Source organism: Dasypus novemcinctus, chromosome 5, assembly GCF_030445035.2.
Source record: "Dasypus novemcinctus isolate mDasNov1 chromosome 5, mDasNov1.1.hap2, whole genome shotgun sequence".
In the NCBI taxonomy this organism is placed as follows: Eukaryota; Metazoa; Chordata; class Mammalia; order Cingulata; family Dasypodidae; genus Dasypus; species Dasypus novemcinctus.
The window spans coordinates 157,936,434-157,959,427 of NC_080677.1; the positions used below are offsets into that span (position 1 = coordinate 157,936,434).

Genomic DNA, 22,994 nt, shown 5'->3' on the forward strand with positions numbered 1-22,994 from the left:
CCACTGACAAGAATGCAAGCGGACAAAGAAGAAGACACAGCGAATGGACACAGGGAGCAGACAATGGGTGTGTGTGTGTGTGTGTGTGTAAATAAATAAATAAATCTTTTTTTTTAATTGCTATATGATACAGCAATTCTGCTACTAGCTATATATACCCAGAAGAACTGTAAGGAGGGACACAAACAGATATAAACAGTACACCAATGTTCATAGCACCATTATTCACAATTGCCAAAAGATGGAAGCAATCCAGGTATCTACCAACCAAGGGACGGATAAACAAAACATGGTATATAAATAGAACCGAATATTATTACATTAAACTGTAAGAAGGAATGAAATACTGATGCATGCAACAACACGAATGAACCTCAAGGATCTTATATTGAATGAAATAGCCAGACACAAAAGGACAAATATTATATGACCTTCTGATATGCACTAAGTATAGTGAACAGATTCATGGACACAGAGTTTGGAAGATAGGTTACCAGGAGATAGAATCAGAATAGAGCAATGGGGAGTGGATGACTAATCTGTGCAGAATTTATAATCAGGTTGACTATATTGACTTGGAAATGAACATAGGGGATGGTGGCCAGTTGTGTGAGTGTAATTAACAGCACTGAGATGTGCATGTGAATGTGGCTGAGAGGGGAAGTTTTGGGTAGTATATGTTGATATAAGGAAAGCTAAAGGATAAACTGTGGGATTGTATAACACAGTGAACCCTGTGGTGGCAGAGGAATGTGGTTAGTAATACAAACAAAAGAATGTTCCTTCAGGATCTATAATAAAGTTATATCACTAGTACAGGGTATTGATAGTGGGGTATTTGAGGATAAAATGTAACTAAAGCAAAACATGGGCTACAGTTAACAATAATATTTTAACATTTTTACATCAATTGTAACAAAGGTACCACACCAATGGTAAGTGTCAAAAATGGAGGATGTGGGTTTATGGGAACATTGCATATTTTATTCTTAGAAAAATTGCATATACCACAGAAATATCCAAATTTCCTTGTCAGTTATACTGTTTTACTTTGAGGCTTCTCTGAACATATACGCAGCCTGTTGCAGGTCAAAACTTTATCTCCAGGAAAAAAAAAACAACAGAAGGAGAGTAAAAAAGAACTTTATAGGAGAAGCAAAGCAAATATGTAAAATATGTTCTACCTATCAATTAACATAACCCTGGTTAGAAGGTAAAGGTGGGATATGGTCAGGTGTCCCAAAAGACAGGGCCTTTTGAATATCTTGAATGTTATATAGCTACATATTTCTACGGGAAATAATGTATCCTTGTTGCCATAGATATGCTTTCTGGATACGTAGAGGTCCACAGAGTAGCTAACAAAATATTAAACTTTCCTCCTGGGGAAGTCCTACTACCTTCTCAAATAAGATGGCAAAAAGCTCTGGAATATATTTGCCTTGCCTAATAAAAGAAAACAGGCCAATAAGCCACGTCCTTGATCTTAATGCTTGTACTTATAAATCTTATTCCTGAAATAATGAAACTAAGCCTAATTATAATTAACACCTAAGCTGTTCCTCCTGAAAACCTCCTTGTTATTCAAATGTGTCTTCTCTCTAAACAAAATTCTGCAAATAAACTCACCCCTAAAATCGGACATGACTCCTTGGGATGGGCATCCCTGGCACCAAGGGATTATTACCAAGTATTAATCAGTGATGCATTTGGAGAAAGACCTTGACTAAGGGGGAAATGTTAAATAAAATAGTTTTTAGGGGTAAGAGATTTCAAAGTGTATTGGAGGTCATTCCAGGGGTTACACTTATGCAGGTCTCAGCCAGATTTCACAACCTGCCAGGGTAAACAAAGCCTCAAACACAAGTTCTCCTGAAGGCCCTACAAACATCCAGACACCATAGTCAAGCCACACAGCTACATGGAATAATACCCCCTCAGCAGGCCCTATCTGGGAATATCTGAAAAGTTATTTGACCAATATAATATAGTTGTACTAATTTATAAACCCCCTCATCGTGATTCTTCTACTCTTTTAATTTAACCTATAATTTTGAATTTACCTATTGTGTATTTCTCAGAGACTTAAATCTTCAAATTACTCATATGCTGGCTGAGCCCTGAAAGCCAGCAGATAAATAACCAGCTCCTACTCTCCAGTTCTTCAGGCTTGCCCTGGACAACTAATAAAATGATGATGATAGACCAGCCCCATCCCAAAAGCAAGAAGTATCTTCAACTGCAAGCAAAACAATTCCATTCCTCTGCCCCATAATATCTACGTCCCATCTCAGCCTGAAGCAGTCAGAGTGGATATCAACCAAAATCCCTCAATATTGAGGAATGAACAAATATAAGGGGTAGTACAACCACTTGTGCTGAGTCACTTGTAACAATGATATAAAAAATAAATTTTTTAATTAAAAAAATAGTTCAAGCACTTCTTTAAAATCAAGACTTTATACCTCAAACTGCAGAGTTCTTGTTCCCATTCCACTCTTTGATGCTCTAACTGTGATTTCATTTCTTTGGTTTCTGATAGTTCGTTTAGTAGTTCGCTAACCTTATTTTCCATTTTCTTAACTTTTCCTGTAAGTAGTTCACAGTGATTTTTTTTAAGTTCTATTAATCTTTCATATGAAAGAACTGCATCCTGGATTTTCAGTAGACTAACAGAATCTGAATCAGGGAGAGAAAAAAAAGATAGAAGTAAAATATATGAGTACTCCCTGAGTATAACGGACCATGCATTTTCATATTTACTCATTCATACATTGAACAAATATATATTCCGTGCCTACCATTATAGAAGACATTATACAAACCTCTGCAGATAAAATAGACATGACCCCTCCTTCTCTTTAGCTTAAAATCTAATGGAAGAGGGAAGCGGATGTGGCTCAACTGACAGATCATCCACCTATCATATAGGAGGTCCAGGGCTCAAATCCAGGACCTCCTGGCCCATGTGGTGAGCTGGCCCACACGCAGTGCTGCCATGTGCAAGGAGTGCCATGCCACACACGGATGGTCCCTGCATAGGGATGCACCATGCGCAAGGAGAGTTGCCCTGTGCAAAAAGAGCAACCCACCCAGGAGTGGCACCGCACACACAGAAAGCTGATACAGCAAGATGATGCAACAAAAAAAAGAGACACAGATTCCCGGTGCCACCAAGAATGCAAGTGGGCAAAGAAGAACACACAGCAAATGGACACAAGAGAGCAGACAACGGGGGGAGGGGGGGTAGGTGGGAAAGGGAGAGAAATAAAATAAATCTTAAAAAAAAAAATCTAATGGAAGAGAAAGACAAATAAAAATGATAAAAAAGACAAGTTCAGATAGCTATGGTAAGAGAACAAAGTTCTATGATCACATAAGCAAATGACCTAGATTGAACCCAGGAAAGATTTCCCTGAGGAAGAGATGCCTGCACTAAGAACTGAAGGATGAGCAGGAAGTACTTAAACAAGGGGGAGGAGGAGCTTTCAGGACAGTCCGCAGCATCCTGCAATCTGCTTCCAGCCACGATGGAGTACAATAGCCACCTGAAACAACCAAACACAAAATGGACAAAATACAATGAACAATTTTCAGGAGTTTCTAGGCCACAACACAAGGAGAAGGAACTGAGGTAGAGTTCAGTGGACTCCATAAGTTGAAGTGATGAAGCTGAGAGTATGGAGAAGACAAGGCACATAGAGATCATAGCAGGGAACACCAGAGAGGAGAAAGGAGTAGAGAGAAAATCCTGGAGATCGGCAGGAGGTCCCTTTGGATTTTTAACATCTGAAAACATTAGAGGAGAGGGTGTCTGGCACTTACATGGGGCCTGGAATAGTGTCTATTCCCACAAGTCCAACTGGAAATACTTATAATTCACAGGTCATTGAGTATGCAAAAAATCTTGCCTCAACAGTAAAAAAGAATTAACCCTATGCTAAGCACTGTTCTGGACACAACTAAAAAATCATTAAAAACAAGAAATGAAAGGATCAAACTATAAGTATCTTAACTATGTCACAAAACAAAGCAGAAGAAGATATATAGGAATATAAAAATAACCAACACCCAACAAGGTAAAATTCACAATGCCTTATATCCAATCAAAGACTACCAGGCATGACAAGAAAAGGACAAAACAATGTAAGAAAAATAATCAATCAACTGAAACTGACCAGAACTATCACAGATGTTAGTTACACAGAAGGATATTTAAATAGTTATTATAAAAAGTTAGAGGCATGGAGGATATAAAAAAAAACAAATCAAACCTGTAGAGATGTAAATTACAATGTCAGAAGTGAAAAAAATGGGATGGGAATAAAAGCAGATATTAGACATCACAAAAGAAAAGATTAGTAAATCTAGGACATCAATGAAATGTGGGACAACTTCAGTTGGCAAATATACAAGTCTCCAGAGAAGGGAGTAGAGGGAGAGAAGATATTATTTGAAGAAAAATGGCCAAAAACGTTCTAAACTTAATGAAAACTATAACCCCACATAGTCAGGAAGCTCAATAAACTAAAACACAAAATAATGAAGAAAATGACACCAAGGAACATCATAATCAAATTGCTTAAATCAGTGATAAAACAGAAAGAATTTAACAACAGCAAACTTGCACCACAAGAAATGTTAACATATGTCCTTAAAGCATAACAAAAACAATACTAAACGGAAATGTCGATCTCCACAAAGGAGTGAAGTGCACAGGAAATGATAACCAGAAGGGTAAACATAGAAGATCATTTTCTTATTATTTTATTCCCTTTAAAAGATAATTCATTGCTAAGCAAAAATAATAACAATGTATTCTGGGGTCTGTAACTTATGTAAAAGTAAAATGTATAACAACCATAGCATAATGGCTGCAACAGAAGAAATGGAAGTGTACTAATGTAATTTTCTTCTACTGTGTATGGTATGATATAAAATTACTTAAAGGTAGGTTGTAACAAGTTAAAGATATATACTTGAAACCCTAAAGCAACCATTAATATCATACAATGAAGAGTTATAGCTAATAAGCCAAAAAAGAGATAAAACACTTATAAAAATTGCTTAATCTAAAGATGGCAGAAAAAGAAGAAAAGACAAAGAATAGATGAGACAAATAGATCTAAATGTTAAACCTAAAACTAGGAAATTTCTAGAAGAATGCATAGGAGAAACATTTTGTGACCTGGTGTAGCAGTTTGATATTGGTTATGAATTCCAAAAATAAATATTGGATTATGTTTGTAAACTGGTTTGTTCCTCTAGGCATATTAGATTATACTGTATTCAGAGGTTTCACTTTTATTTGATTAAATAACGATTGAGGCTTTGACTGGGCCACATCAGTAGGACTTTGAGTCCCCACCCACCAAGAGAAATTGCACCACAGAGAAGGGCACTTGGAGTTTTGATTCTGGAGCGTGGGAAGTAAACACAGAGAAACAGATACATGAGGAAGGAGAGAAGGTGCAATTGGACACAGAGGAGGTCCCAGGAAGAGCGACAGCTGTTAGCCTGATAGTCTACAGCTGGCCTGGTGGAGAGAGCAGAGGCACTGAGCCCAGAGAAAAACGAGCCCTGGGAAGAGAGGAACCCAGGAAGCCTGAACCCTTGCAGACAGTGGCAGCCATCTTGCTCCATCACGTGGCAACAGACTTTGGTGAGGAAAGTAACTTATACTTTACAGCCTGATAACTGTGGACTTCTACCCCAAATAAATTACCCTTTATAAAAGCCAACAGGGGGAAACGGACTTTGGCCCAGTGGTTAGGGCATCCGTCAACCACATGGGAGGTCCGCGGTTCAAGCCCCGGGCCTCCTTGACCCGTGTGGAGCTGGCCCATGCGCAGTGCTGATGCGCGCAAGGAGTGCCGTGCTATGCAGGGGTGTCCCCCACGTAGGGAGCCCCACACGCAAGGAGTGCACCCATAAGGAGAGCCACCCAGTGCGAAGGAAGGAGCAACCTGCCAAGGAATGGTGCCACCCACACTTCCCGTGCCGCTGATGACAACAGAAGCGGACAAAGAAACAAGACGCAGCAAAAAGACACAGAAAACAGACAACCGGGGGAGGGGAGGGGAATTAAATAAATAAAAATAAATCTTTAAAAAAAAAAAAAAAGCCAACAGGTTTCTGGTATTTTGCCTCAACCCCTCTTTGGCTGACTAATATACCTGGTGTTAGGTGAAGAGTTCTTAAATATGACACCAAAAGCACAATTCATAAAAGAACACATGGATAAACTGACTTCATCAAAATTTAAAAGTTCTGATCTTCAAAAGACTATATTAAAAGCATGAAAGAAAAGCCAAAGACTGGGAGAAAATCCTCACAAAAAATATAGCAGATAACAAGAATATATCCAGAACATATAAAGAATTCTCAAAACTCAACAAATAACAATATAAACTAATTTTTAAATGAGGGAAAATTTTGGACATCCAGTTCATGAAAGAAGATATACAGATGACAAGTAAGCACATGAAAACAACATCATTAGTCTTTAGGAAATGCATACTAAAACCACAACAATATACACACTACACACCTATTAGAATGGCTACAGTTGAAAACACTGTCCAAACCAAGCATTGGCATGTATGTGGAAGAACTGGAGCTCTCATATACATCTGGTGGGAATGGAAAATGGTATACTACTTTAGAAAACAGTTTGGTAATTTCTTAACAAGGGAACATAAATGGACATGAGGAAACTTGATGGTAACGGACATGTTAATTATCTTGATTGTGGTGATGGTTTCACATGTGTTTATATATGTTAATATTTATGAAATGGGACACTTCATATATGTACAATTTATCATATGTCAGTTATATCCACTAAAACCGATGAAAACAAAACCTCTATTGTAGGAACACACTTAATGAAGTATCTGGGACACAGAGAGGAAGATAGGAAACAATGTGAGATGAAGCTAGAGGACTGTGATCTTTAAATTTACAGCAATGAGAGGTGATTTCTGGGTTCTAAGCAAGGACATTATGTGATCAGATCTGAATTTTTAAAAATATTCCGATATAATCAATAGTAAGTATGGCTGATGTGCAGACCATTATTTCGGGAGGTGTGGTAGCAGGGAACAAAATTCTGAGAGACTGCAGTATTCCAGGTAGGAGATAACAGTAACCTGACCCCAGGTGAAGTCACTGGAGAGAGGGAGAGTCAGCAGAAGACTCAATCATCAGAGCTGTGTGGCTGAGAGTGTACAACACATCACATTCTATTTTAATAGAAAACATATTACTATTTCTGAGATGAACAGTTTTATACCATATCAGTGCTCCATGGTGCAGTACTAAACAAGCTGTCACATATTACAACAGTATATGTAAAAAGGCTTTATATTTATACAAGGCACCTACCTTTACAAACCATTCCAAGTTGTTCAATTAGCAACATAGAATTCTTATAATTAGAGTTAGGCAATTCAAAATCCTCTGAAGCTGTTTCTGATGACTGAGTTAAGTCATCAAAGTCATCCATAGAATTAATTTGCTTTTTGACCTATAAAATAAATAACACTATTACAAAATGGTCCCAAAATATTTATAGAATAAGTCTAGGGAGGTGGTAAATTTCCATCTTTTTTATATGAGCAAAAACAGAGGTACTGCTTAAAAGACCTAATTTTTGTCAAAAGAATACATTTATCAATGACTACTCTTTCTAAATCACTTTTTCAAATTAAAAGTATTTACTTTATAACAAAAGAAGATTTTTCTATGCTTTCACATTAACCTTAAAATGTATTTCTTTCAGGAAGCGGACTTGGCCCAGTGGTTAGGGCGTCCGTCTACCACATGGGAGGTCCACGGTTCAAACTCCGGGCCTTCTTGACCTCTATGGAGCTGGCCCACGTGCAGCGCTGATGCGCACAATTGAGTGCCATGCCACGCAGGGGTGTCCCCACATAGCGGAGCCCCATGCACAAGCAGTGCACCCCATAAGGAGAGCCGCCCAGTGTGAAACAAAGTGCAGCCTGCCCAGGAATGGCTCTGTGCACATGGAGAGATGACGCAACAAAAGACGCAACTAGATGACGCAACAAAAAAGAAACACAGATTCCGGTGCCGCTGACAACAACAGAAGCAGACAAAACACCAGCAAACAGACACAGAGAACAGACAACTGGGGCTGGGGGTGGAAGGGGAGAGAAATAAATAAAGAAAGAAATCTTTTTGGGAAAAAAAAAAAGTATTTTTTTCACTACAGAATATTTTTGATAATTTACTTTTTACAATACCTTGTTCTTTTCATCAGATACTTTCTTTGCAGGCCTAAAAACAAAGAACGAACAAATAATTAAAAAAAAAAAACTTCAGGCAAATCTGAATGTAAATTAAAAAGGGTATCTAAAACTATTGTTTTTTATTTAAAAATCTGCATTAGTAATTTTTTCCCCTATTCATAAGAAATTTTACAGTTAATTTAAAATACAGTACTCTTCTATAATGAGGGCTAAACTATAATGGAGAAACATGATAGAATAAAGAAAATATACTACTAATAATATAAAAAGTATTAACTTTAAATCAAAAGGAAAATCAGAAAAAATATAATGGGTTGTTTTGTTGTTTTCAACAAAAACAAGCTTTTACTGGCACTAAATCCTATTTGGAAAGTATTACTTAAGTCCTTAAAAGGGGTGAGAACCCCTTATTTAACAATGATAACATTAGTTCGTTTTCTGAGGATTCACTATGCACTTACGATGCATTATTCTAAGCACCTTCTGTGCCTTAAATCATTTTCATCTTCACAACAATTCTATGATGTAGGTAATATATAAGGTATTTTTAAAAGGAAGAAACTGAGGCACAATTTCTGGTTAAGTAACTTTCCAGGGCCATATGGCTGGTCAGTAGCAGACCCCAAATTCAAACCCAGGAATTCTGGCTCCATAGCATGTGTTTTACAAAATACTGTGAAACTAATATTTGTTTTTAAGTGTTTTTAAGTAATATGGTAGCAAATGAATCCACATTATCATTCCATTTCTGGCTATAATTATTAATAATAATTTCTGAATATTGCAAATATTTTTTAAAAATAATAAGACTAGACAACATTGGAAAACTACTTTCAGGAAACTAAAGATATCTTTTTTCAAAAGAAATTCATCAAGTCATTCATTCATTCATTCAACTGTTTATTCATACCTTCAAATATACTGAGCACACAATATGTGTCAAGCTCACTGTTCAGTATAGGGAAATATGGTTTCTGTACTTTAAAACTTTATAATTCAAAAGTAATAATTTGTGATAAATCGACAGTTTATTTTTCTATTGTACATACAACAAAATCCTCCCATTTTCCCCAGACCCTCAATAACTATTAAGTTGAAATAATATTTTACAGTACCTTACAAAATCATAGCTTATTCATGATACTGTCAAGGGCAGTACAGTATCTAGAATTACCAGGAATGATTAAATTCTATTCAGTATGGTCTAAGTGTTTTATGTTTATTATAAAATTTTTTAAAAATCTACATATGATAATAAAACTTTTAAGTAATCATCTGCCTACTCAATTATATGAGACTATTACATTTCTAAACCATTCTGAATGAACAACCTCTTACCATAAAGTTATACATGAATACATGAAGGACAATTAGTTTACTCTAAGTTATACATGAATACATGAAGGACAATTAGTTTACTCTAAATTTTAAAATGATAATGTATTATAATCAGCAAGCTTTCTGATACTTAGAAATACAAACTGAATCATTTCTATCAGCATGCAAACATACTCAATCTCCCATCTTAAAATTTAAAAAACTAAAAACCTCCCTGGAAAATAAAGACAAAAAAAAAAAAAAAACCCCAAAAACCTCCCTGGAACCCCATATTCTTCTTCAGTCATCGCCCATTCTCTATTGCCCTCTGCAGTAAAAATTCTCTAAGTTGTTGTCTGCACTTAAACACTATGGTTCGGCTTCCTGTCCCCCATTCATTGAAAATGCTCCTTGTCAGTCATCTGTCCTCATCCTAATCAACCTTTCAGCAGCACTTGATGTAGCTATGTATTCTCTTGCTTTGGCCTGTTCATTACATTTTCCTGTTTTATTTCCAGAAAAAGTAATCACTGCTAATACTTCATCACAGGGAAATAAAGAATTTATATATTTTACCTTCCTTCATCCTGATCTATTTCACTTAAACTGCTATCATCATTAGCTTGTAGTAAAACACCAGTCAGCGAATCAGTCTTCTCAAACATTGGTGCAATCACAGATTCTTTTGAGGTCCATTTTTCATTTTCACTTTTCTTTACTTCCTTCATATGCAAGGCAGGACTGCTACTTTAAAAAATCCATAAAAAAGCCAATGTTTTCTAATAATTCTACTGACAAAGAATAAAAAAATAGTTTTTGTAAAATTCCAACTCTTTCCCATCTTCATTCATTAATTCATAAAACCAGTTATGAAGTACCAACTATATTAAAAAAATACACATTTCGCGCCTCAAAAACAGGTAAATACACAATCATGATACAATGTGATATGTCAAAGTTAGTTTATGAAAACTTACCTTTGAGCACAAGGAAGGTTTTACAGAAGCAAAACAGTGAAGCTCATAGGCACAGAAGTGGGAGAAGTTAGTCTACTTAGAGATTAGATTATAAACGCAAAGATTAGGCAAATGGTATTTTGATGTTTCCTAGTAACTTTAAAGAAAAAGTGTAAAACACATGGAAGCAAATAGTGAGATGGGTGAGGAAAGGAATTTTGAAGAACCTTGAATGCCATAGTAAGAGACTAGCAATCAACGCCCAAAAGCAATGGACCCTCTGACATGTAAGTAATAATCTGATTTGTGCTAATTTTTTGGTTTGTCTTTTTTCACAAATTATTTTTAAATTTTTTAAAATTTTATTTCTCTCCCCTTTCCCCCTCCCAGTTGTATGCTCTCTGTGTCTATTTGCTGCATGTTCTTCTTTTTGTCCCCTTCTGTTGTTGTCAGCAGCACAGGAATCTGTATCTTTTCTTGCTGCGTCAGCTCTCCGTGCTTGCGGTGCCATTCCTGGGCAGGCTGCACTTTCTTTCGCACTGGGCGGCTCTCCTTATGGGGCGCACTCCTCGCATGTGGGGCTCCCCTATGCGGGGGACACCCCTGTGTGGCAGGGCACTCCTTGCGTGCATCAGCACTGTGCATGGGCCAGCTCCACACGGGTCAAGGAGGCCCGGGGTTTGAACCTTGGACCTCCCTTGTGGTAGACGGACGCCCTATCCACTGGACCAAGTTCGCTTCCCTGGTTTGTTTTTAAATTCATTATAATGCTTAATTTAAATGAAGTTTATAAAAGAGCATGAAGCTCATATAACACTTGGAAGAAATCAGAGAAATATCTTGGAGGGGAGGGTTTATTTTTAAAATACCCATATGCCATTACATATAGTTCAAAAGAGCAATATTCTGATTCAGTATGATTTCACTTGAAAATAAAATAACTTGATAACCTTTTTACACTTTTTGCCTAGCCTAATCTTAATATAAAAAGCTGGATTTATCAAAAAAATATAATTACTGTCTTATAGAGTAAATGCATTTATAAGAATATTATCATCACGTATTGACATAAATTTACAAAGAGACTGATTCTCCCACTGGAGATTAAGGAACTGGGCATGAGTCCCTGAGCATACAAAAAATAAAAAACTACAATTAAAAAACACATTTTGTAGATAATTCTTCCAGTTAAAATTAAGCATCTAAGAAAAGTGACGATCCTCCTCAGAGCAATTATTGAACAATCCCTCTTGACCCAAACTTCAAAAATAAGTCTATAACTCCAGAACATGAAATATTTTTCACTTTGAACATAGTTGATGGAATAAGAATTTTAACCAAAGAACAACCGGTAATGATAAAAAAAAGTTACCTCAAACTTAGGAAGAATGACTGTTCTATAGCCATTGTAACAAGAAGCCACCAGAAGCAGTTTTAAACTCCTTTTATTTTATTTTATTTTTTGAGGTATTGGGCCAGAGATTAACCCAGGACCTTTTAAATGGAAAGCCAGAGCTCAATCACTGAGCCACATCAGATACCCTGAGTTGGCTTTTTCATTTGTTCCCTTGTTTTTTGTTTCGTTTTGTTTTTAGGAGGCACAAAGGATCAAACCCAGGACCTCTCATATGTGAATCAGGTGTTTTCATCAAGTCAGTTACCACTCATCTCACTCGCCTACCAAACAATGTCAGCCTCTTGCTTCTCAAAGACAGTCAACCAAGGACAAACTCACTCCAGTACACATGCCGCAGACTCTGCCAATCAACAACGGTCTTCTTCACATAACCAAACTCCTAAATATGACACCCCACTTTGATCTGTGAAAGCTGTCAACACTCGTTCTTCCCCAAACCCCACATGAGATCAGCAGTTGGCTCTCTTAGAAGAGACACCAGGCCAGCACAGCTCTGTCTTACTAGGATGACCAGTAAATTTCGACTTTGTCTTTTTATTTCAAATATTGAGGAATAATTATCCTTTTGCAAGAGTTTTTGAAAATCCTATAATTTACCACTTTTATAGTTTATTTTTCATTTATACAAATGAAGTCTGTCATTCCTCTGATGTATTGTACCATAAATAAAACTACCATAAATGCCAGTAAAAGAATAAATAGTAATACAATATTGGGCTCTGCTCTCTAAATGGGAAAAAGAAAGAAAGAGAAGGTCACTTATTAGAAAGAGCCAAAAGAATTTTAAAAATTCAAAAAATAAAAGGGCTATAACAGCCAGGTAAAACTGTCAGATTCGACCCATATCAAATTTATTTTTTATTTAAGTGAGATTTAATCTAGCATTAAAAAAATTCACACAGGTGAATAGGTTAAATATTGATTGAGACCTATGGTATGCTAGGCCCTCTAAAAATTGAGGATATGGCAGTAAACAGACAAAAATATTACCCATAGGAGTGAGGTAAACACACAATAACAAAGGGACTCAGGGGAAGATGGCGGACTAGAAAGACAGAGGATTCTCTCCTCTTCCAGAAAAATAGCTAGAAGAAAGCAGAAACAGCCTGGGGAAAAAGTGTTCTAGGGTTTAGGATACTGCTCACAAGAGAGGGGGCAAAGGAAAAGAATCTCGACCCCCAAAACTGTGAGTTAAAGGTGCAGGTACAGCTGCCAGCACCCTACCCCACTCTATAGAAAATTTTAAATTCTCAGGCCTCCAGCCTGCAGCTGCAGGCAAAGGGGACTGCGAGATCTGACTCTCCAGGCATGGGAGAGAGAGGGAAGCAGCCTAAGGATGATTCAGTTTTTGGCCAACAAATTTGGTCTGCTGTGTCCCACAAGCCCGTATAGACTAGGTAGGACCTCACTATTGTTTGCCTTGGGAGCAGGCTCAGGGCTAAAGGATCCAACCCTCTCAATCACCTTCCTTAATGACCAGGACTGATTGTTGAGGATGCAGAGGGAAGTAACAGGGAAATAAGAGGGGGCTGTCAGCAAACATTAGAGAACAACCTCTTAGAAAGTTTGAACTGCAAGACTCTCAACCTCCAGGCAGGATGCGCTATCACATTGCTTTAGTCAGTATTGCAGTGGACATACTCTGAACTGACACTGAACTGAGAGAGCTGCTGAAGAGCATCATCTGCTGGCCGACAAAAGAAGTGTATATGAGAAATTAAAAGTATATGAGAGGCTTTTTCCGGCCTATACAACCTCTATCTACAATGACTTTGGAAGCAGGTCTGCAACCCATAACTGGGTTCAGGGTCCAGGTTTGAACAAGTAACAGGGACAATCCTAAGACTAAGAACAGGCTGAACCAAGAACCAAAGAACAACAATAAAACAGCCATCCACCACTAAATCCCTATGACAGGAAGAGAAACTAAACATCTAAGTAACCACACATCATAATCAGATGCCTAGACAGCAGCAAAAAATTACAAGTCATACCAAGAAAATGAAAGAAACGGTCCGAGCAGAGGAATATATTAAAACCCCAATTGAGACACAGGATTTGAGACAACTAATCAATAAGATTCATACAAATTTCCAAAATTAAATTAATGAGTTGAAAGACAAAATGACTAAAGATATAAAGGAGATCAAGAAGACATTAAGTGGAGTGGACATGGCTCAAGCAGATGAGCATCTGCTTCCTAAAGGGGAGGTCCCAGGTTCCGTTCCTTGTGCCTCCTAAAAACAAAAAAACAAGCAACAAATGAGAAAACCAACTCAGGGGAGCTGATGTGGCTCAGTGGCTGAGCATTGGCTTCCCACATACGAGGTCCCAGATTCAATCCCCAGACTTAGTACCACACAAAAAAACGAAAAGGAAGCAGATGTGGCTCAGGCGCTTGAGCCATGCAGGGTGCCCCTATGTAGGGGGGTGCCCCATGTGCAAGGTGTGTGCCCCACAGGGAGAGCCACCCCGCATGTGAAGTGCAGCCCACCCAGGAGTGGCGCCACACACACGGAGATGTGACACAGCAAGATGACACAACAAAAAAGAGATGCAGATTCCCAGTGCCGCTTGATAATGCCAGCGGATGCAGAAGAACACACGGCAAATGGACACAGAGAGCAGACAATGGGGGGAAGGGAAGAGAAATAACTAAAAATAAATCTTAAAAAAAAAAAGAAAGAAAGACAGCGAGGAAACACAATGAGAAACACAACAAAACATGGAGAGGACGTAGCTCAGGTGATTAGGCACATCCTTCCAAACTGAAGGTCCCAGGTTCGGTTCCCAGTGTCACCCAGAAAGAGAAGACCAGCACACAACAAACGGACACAGCAAATGCAAACAATGAGAGGGTGGGGAGAAATAAATTAAATAGGTCTTTTTAAAAAATTCATTAAAAAAGAAAGACACCAGGACAACCAGCAAGATGGTAAGGAGCTCCTAGAATCAGCCCCAAGACACATACTACTGAGAATGTGAAACATCAAAGATAAAGAGAAAATTCAGAGAGTGGCAAGGGTAAAGCAAACCATTACAAACAAAGGAAGCCCAGTAAGACATACTGTAGATTTCTTGTCATAAACCATGGCGACAAGAAGACAGTGGTATGATATCATTAGGATACTGAAAGAAAAAACTGTGAGCCAAGAATTCTTTATCTGACAAACCTGTCCTTCAAATATGAAGGTAAGTTTAAAATATTCTCATAAAAAAGAAACTCAGAATTTTCAAAAAAGAATCCAGCTTTGCAGGAAATATTAAAGGGAGCTTTGCAGCACGAAAGAAAAAGATAGGAGAAAGAGGTTTGGACGAGAGTGTAGAAGACAAGACCAGCAGAAAGGATAACCAAAAGAGTAAAAAGACAAAAATAAGATATGACATATGAAAAACAAAGAATAAAATGGTAGAAGTAAAGAATGCATTTATAGTAATATCATTTAATATGAGTGGATTGAACTCCTCAATCAAAAGATATAAGCTGTCAGAATGGATAAAAAAACACAAGCCATCATATGCTGCTCACAAGACATTTCCCTTGACACAGGGATACAAACAGGCTGACAGTGAAAGGTTGGAAAAAGATACTCCATGCAAATAATAACCAAAAATGAGCAGGGGTAGCTATACAAATATCAGACAAAACAGACTTTAAGTGCAAAAAAGTTATAAGAGATACAGAAGATCATTATATATTAATAAAAAGGACAATCCACCAGGAAGAAATAACAGTCATAAATATTTACGCATATAAGCCAGGTGCCACAAAACACATGAGGCAAACTCTGGCAAACATGAAGGGAGAAATAGATATCTCTACTAATAATAGTTGGAGACTTCAACACACTGCTTACATCATTAGAAAAACTAAAAAGATGATCATCACGGAAATATAGAGCTTGAACAATATGATAAAAAAGCTAGAATTAACAGAAATATGCAGAAAGGTGCATCCCAAATCAGCAGGTTACACATTCTTCTCAAGTGGTCATGGATCGTTCTCTAGGATAGACTGCAAGTTAGGTCACAAGTCATGTACCAACAAATACAAAAAGAATGAAATTATGCAATGTACCTTCTCAAATCATAATTGAATGAAAATGGAAATTAACAGTGGACAGGAAAGGGGAAATTTTGCAATCGTGGGAGACTGAACAACAAAATCCTAAACAATCACTGGATCAAAGAAGAAATTGTCAATGATATTATTAAATACATTAAGATGAATGAAAATAAGAACACGACTTATTCAAACTTTTGGGATACAGCGAAAGAACTGTTGAGAGGAAAACTTATAGCCCTAAACAGCTACGTTAAAAATGAAGAAAGAGCTAAAATCAAAGATATAACTGATGGAAGCGGAGGTGGCTCAACTGATAAAGCATCTGACTACCATATGGAAGGTCCAGGGTTCGAAACCCAGGACTCCCTGGCCTGTGTGGTGAGCTGGCCCATGTGCAGTGCAGCCACATGCAAGGAGTGCCATACCACACAGAGGTGCCCCCCGCGTACGGGTGCCCCACGCACAAGAAATGCACCCTGTAAGAAGCGCCGCCCCATGCGAAAAAAGCACAGCCCACCCAGGAGTGGTGCTGCACACAAAGAGAGCTGACGCAACAAAAAGAGACACAGATTCCCAGTGCTACCTGACAAGACTGCAAGTGGACAAAGAAGAACACATAGTGAATGAACACAGAGAGCAGACAACAGGGGGAAAGGAGAATAAAATAAATCTTTAAAAATATATATATATAACTGAACTGGAGAAACAAGAAAAAGAGCAGTAAATGATCCCCAAAGCATGCAGAATGAAAGAAATAATAAAGAATATCAATACAATTGGGGAAGCAGACGTGGCTCAACTGATGGAGCATCTGTCTACCACATGGGAGGTCCAGGGTTCAAACCTAGGGCCCCCTGGTCCATGTGATGAGCTGGCCAATGTGCAGCACTGCCACGCACAAGGAGTGCTGTGCCACACAGGGGTGTCCCCCACATAGGGGAGACCCATGTGCAAGAAGTGTGCCCTGCACTGAGGCACCAAGAGCAAGAAAAGTGCAGCCCACCCAGGAGTGGTGCCACACACACGGAGAGCTGACGCAGCAGGATGATGCAACAAAAAGACACAGATGCTCAGTGCTGCTGAGAATACAAGTGGACATAAAAGAACACACAACAACGGGGGGCGGGGGGGTAGGGGAAGAGGGGAGAGAAATAAATCTTTAAAAAAAATAAAAAATAAAAATAAAATTGGCCAATCCTTAGCTAGACTCATAAAGAAAAAGAAAAAAAAGAGAAGACACAAATAAATTAAATAAAAAGTGAAAAGGGAGAATGATCCCACAGAAATAAAAAGGATTATAAGAGAATTATGAGAAACTGTATGCCAATAAATTGGATAACCTAGATGAAATGGATGAATTCTTAGAAATGCACAACTTACATTGACTCTACAAGAAATACAGGAACTCAACAAATTACTCACAAGCAAAGAGATTGAATCATTCATCAAAAATCTTCCAACAAAGAAAAATCCAGGACCAGATGGCTTCATGGATGAATTCTACCAAAATTTCAGGAAGAACTAACATCAATCCAGTTTAAATTCTTCCAAAAAAATGAAAGGAGGGAAAATTACCTAACACCTTTTATGAAGCCAACACCACCTTAATACCAAAACCATAAATAAAGATAGTACTACATGAAAAGAATATAGAAACCAAATCTCTCTAATGAACGTAGATGCAAAAATTCTAAACAAAATACTTGCAAATAGAATTCAACAGCATGTCAAAAGAGTTAAACATCATGACCAAGTGGGATTTATTCCTGGTATGCAAGGATGATTCAACATAATAAAATTAATTAACATAATCACCACATTAATAAAATGAAGGGAAAAAAACACATGATCATCTCAATGAATGCAGAAAAGGCATTCGACAAAATTCAGCCTTTTTTTTGATGAAAACATTTCAAAAGAAAGGAATAGAAGGGAAATTCCTCAATCTTACAAAAGGTATATATGAAAAACCCACAGCCAACATCATATTCAATGGGGAAAGATTGAAAGATTTCCCTCTAAGACAAGGATGTCCACTGTCAACAATGTTATTCAATATTGTACTAGATGTTTTAGCTAGGGCAATTAGAAGAGGGAAAAAAAAAAAAATTAAAGGCACCCAAATAGGAAAAGAGGAAACTCTCACTGTTTGCAAGTGACATGATTCTGTATTTAGAAAATGCTGAAGTATCTATGACAAAGCTACTTGAACTAATAAATTTAGTTCAGCAAAGTGGCAGGATACAAGATCAACACGCAAAAATCAGTAATGTTTTGTATACTAGTGTTGAACAATCTGTGGAGGAAATAAGGAGAAAATTCCATTTACAATAGCAACAAAAAGACTCAAATATCTAGGAATTAATTTAACCAAAGAAGTACATGACCTATAAGCAGAAAACTACAAAACAATGCTAAAAGAAATTTTAAGAAGACCTAAATAAATGGGAAGACATTCTGTGTTAATAGATTGGAAGACTAAATATTGTATTGTGAAGATGTCCATTTTACCCAAACTTATTTATAGATTCAATGCAATACCGATCAAAATTCTAACAGCCTACTCTACAGAATTAGAAAAGGTAATTACCAAATTCATTTGGATGGGAAAGTGCTCCCAAATAGCCAAAGGCATTCTAAAAAAGAAGAACAATGTAGGAGGAATTTCACTGCCTGACCTTGAAACATATTACAAAGCTACAGTGGTCAAAACAGCATGGTACTGGCATAAAGATAGATACACTGTCAGTGGAATAGAACTGAGAATCCAGAAATAAACTCTCACCTATACAGTCAAGCAGTTTTTGACAAACCTACCAAGTCCATGTTAATGGGACAAACCAGTCTCTTCAACAAATAGTGCTGGGACAAGTGGATATCTATAAGCAAAAGAATGAAAGAGGACCCCTATCTCACTCCCTATACAAGAATCAACTCAAAATGGATCAAAGACATAAATATAAAAGCCAGGACTATAAAACTACTAGAAGAAAATATAGGGAAACATCTTAAAGACCTTGTGGTCAGTGGTGGTTTCTAGTACCTTACACCCAAAGCATGTACAACAAAAGAAAAAATAGATAAATGAGACCTCCTCAAAATTAAACACTTTTGTACCTCTCAGGACTTTGTCAAAAGGGTGAAAAGACAGCCAACTCAATGGGATAAAATGTATGGAAATCAAATGTCAGATAAGGATTTAATATCAAGGATATACAAAGAGATGTTACAAACAACCCAATTTAAAAATGGGCATAAGGTTTGAATAGACATTTGTCCAAAGAAGAAATACAAATAGCAAAGAAACACATGAAAAAATGCTCAACATCACTAATGATTAGGAAAATGCAAATCAAAACTACAATGAGATATCATCTTATACCTATCAGAATGGCCACTATTAAAAATATAGAGAACTACAAGTTTCAGAGAGGATGTGGCGAGACACTGTTGGTGGTAATGTAGAATGGTACAACCATTCTGGAGGACTGTGTTTATCAATCCCTAAAGAAGCTTAATATAGACTTGCCATGTGACCCTGCAGTACCACTACAGGGTATATACCCAGAACTCAGAGAAGTGACAGAAACAGACATCTGTACACCAATGTTCACAGCGGTATTATGCACAATTGCCAAAAGTTGGAAACAACCCAGGTATCCATCAACTGATGAATGAAAAAACAAATTGTGGTGTATACACACAATGGAATATTATGCAGCTGTAAGAAGAAATGAAATCGTTAAGAATATGACAACATGGATGAACCTGGAGGACATTATGTTGAGCAAAGCAAGCCAGACATAAAGGGACAAATACTGTATGACTATGTTACTATGAACCAAATATATTGTGTAACATATTGTATGACTCGAAAAAAAGTATAATTAATTATTAATCAAGTAATGGATGTTTTTATTCAATTGTGTTTTCTTTCTAGTTTTTAATCATTTATATTGTCAATTGTTAAATGTACAAAATAAAGTTAAAAAAAAAGCTTTGTGGGAGCAGATGTGGCTCAAGCAGTTGAGCACCCACCTCACACATGCGAGGTCCAAGGTTCGTTTTCCAGTGCCTCCTAAAAAAACATCAATGAGCAAACAACAAGTAAAAACAACTAGCAAAACAATGAGCAAAAAACAACAAGCAAACAAATGAGGGAGCCAACTCAGGGAGTTGATGGTGGCTCAGTGGCTGAGCACTGGCCTTCCACATGCAAAGTCCCAGGTTTAATCCCAGGTCCCAGTACCTAAAAACAAAAACGAAAACAAAAAAGAGCATGGTACTGATTGGAAGACTCAACATAGTAAGGATGTCAGGTCTCCCAAATTGATCTAAAGATTTAACATAATTCAATCAAAATCTCAACAGAAATCTTTGAAGAGATAATCAAACTGACTATAAACTTTATATGGAATGGCAAAGGAGCTAGAACAGCCAAAACAATTTTGAAAAATAATAAATTTGGGGGACAGGGGTGAAGCATGTTACTGGCACTTGACAGACATAGAGACCAATGGAATAGTAACTGAGGGCTCAGAAATCAACCTTCATATTCACAGCCAACTGATTTTTGATAAGAGGCGAAGAAGAATCAATTGAGAAAGAATAGTCTCTTCAATAAATGGTGCTAGGAGAACTGCATCTCCATTTACAAAAGAATGAAGAAAGACCCCTACCTCACACCTTATACAAAAATCAACTCAAAATGGATCAAAGACATTAATATAAGAGCCATAACTATCAAACTCCTAGAAGAAAGTATAGGGAAGCATCTTCAGTACACTGTGTTAGGCAATGGTGTCTTAGACTTTTCACCCAAAGTACAAGCAACAAAAGAAAAAATAGATAAATGGAACCTCACCAAAATTAAAAACGTTTGGGCCTCAAAAGACTTTATCATGAAAATATAAAGACCACCTACAGAATGGGAGAAAATACCCAGAAACCACATATTCAATAAAGGTTTTTAATATCTAGAATATATAAAGAAATCCTTTAAATTACATTAAAACACAAATCATCCAATTTAAAAACTGGGCAAAAGACTAATAGACGTGGCTCCAAAGAAGATCAACAAATGGCCAAAAGCACTTGAAAAGATGGTTAACACCATTAGCCATCAGGGAAATGCAAATCAAAACCATAGTGAGATACCATTTTACACCCATTAAAATAGCTGCTATTAATAAAATAGAAAATAAGTTTTGGAAAGGATGCAGAGAAACAGGAATACCCATTCGTTGCTGTTGGCAATGTAAAATGGTGACGCTACTGTGGATGAGTGTGGCAGTTCCTCAGAAAGCTATGTATTAAAACTACCACATGATCAGGCAATCCTACTACTAAGCTTATAACCAAAAGAATTTAAAGTAGGGACTCAAAACAGGTATTTATATACCAATGGTAATAGTGGCATTATTCACAAATTGCCAAAAGATGGCAGCAATCCAAGTATTCATCAATCGATGAATGGATAAACAAAATGTGGTATATGCACACAACGGGATATTATTCAGCTGTAAAAAAAAGAATGAAGTTTTGATACATGCAACTACATGGATGAACCTTGAAGACACTATGTTTAGTGAAACAAGCCACATACAAAAGGACAAATATTGTATGATCTCACTGACATGAAGTAATTAGTACAAGCAAACTCACAGAGTCAGAATCTAGAATACAGGTTACCAGGGAATAGAATTATTATAGGGAATAGAGATTTAGGCTTAAAATATACAGAGTTCCTATTTGGAATGATGGAAATGTTTCAGTAATGGAAGGTGATGGTTGCATGGCATTGTGATCAAAATTGACAGCAATGAAATCTATGTCTAAATGTGGTTAAGGAGGGAAATGTCAGATTGTATATATGGTAACAGAATAAAAATTTTTCTTAAGAAACTATGTAATTGCACAACACAGTCCTAAGTTAAATCATGGACTGTAGTTAACAGTGCAATCATAAAAGTTTGATTTCATCAATTGTAACTGGGATGTACCACACCGACGCAGGGCGTTAATAATGGGATGGCACATGGGAATCCTGCATTTTATATAGGACTGTTCTGTAAACCCACAACTTCTCTAATTAAAAAAAAAAAAGTGAAAGGAAGGCAAATTGTCAGCAAGTACAGACAGCTCTTTCAGGGACATCTTAGCTATGGAGCTTGATGGCTGACGATCTAATATTCTTCTTTTCGTATAGCTGTAGTTTTAAATCTTTACATAATATTTATGTAGTACTTTTTAAAGTTTTTTTTTTTCTTAATTGAGTGCATGTAGCACTAAATGGTTAAAAATAATGCCAGACCAGGGCACTAAGTAATAATTTCATAAAATTATAATGCTAAAAGGCACCTTTGAAAATGTCTTAGATATATGTAGCAGTTTGATATTACTGATGAATTCCAAAAATAAATATTGGCTTATGTTTGTAAACTGGTCTTTTCCTCTGGGCATATGAGATTATATTGGATTCAGAGGTTTACTTGATTACTTAATCAGGTAAACCTCTTGTGCCAGTAGGGCATTGAGTCTCTGCACCTTGGTGGGCGGGGACTTACAGATAAAAGGCATGGCAAAAGACAAAGTTGGAAGGTTTTGGATGTTGGAGTTTGATACTGAAGCCCCAGGAAGAGAGGAACCCTGAACCCAGAGAGAAGTAAGACCCTGGAAGGGAGGAACCCAGGAAGCCTGAACCCTCCCAGACATCAGCAGCCATCTTGATCCGACACATGAAAATAGACTTTGGTGAGGGAAATAACTTATGCTTTATGGCCTGGTATCTGTAAGCTCCTACCCCAAATAAATATCCTTTATAAAAACCAACCAATTTCTGGTATTCTACATCAGCACCTCCTTTGGCTAATACAATATATAATGACAATATAACCGGATTATCATTTTGCTTATATTTATAAGACAATAGTAAGACTAAAAATTTCAAGGGCAATATTTCTCGC

The 22,994-nt window shown here is 37.1% G+C and overlaps 1 protein-coding gene across 5 annotated transcripts in view; it reads right to left on the minus strand.

Moving 5' to 3' along the window:
- Nucleotides 1–22,994, minus strand: part of ANKRD26 (ankyrin repeat domain containing 26) — a 125,382-nt gene that overhangs the window by 39,963 nt on the left and 62,425 nt on the right. For 4 of the 5 annotated variants that reach the window (XM_058297776.2, XM_004470751.4, XM_071215475.1 and 1 more), the window contains 4 exons: nucleotides 10,167–10,337; nucleotides 8,268–8,301; nucleotides 7,387–7,528; nucleotides 2,466–2,679 (listed from right to left, as the gene is read on the minus strand). In XM_058297776.2, coding sequence (XP_058153759.1) covers nucleotides 2,466–2,679; nucleotides 7,387–7,528; nucleotides 8,268–8,301; nucleotides 10,167–10,337 — 561 coding nt within the window. The remainder of the gene's footprint in view (nucleotides 1–2,465; nucleotides 2,680–7,386; nucleotides 7,529–8,267; nucleotides 8,302–10,166; nucleotides 10,338–22,994) is intronic. The other variant, XM_071215473.1, reaches the window with a different exon arrangement.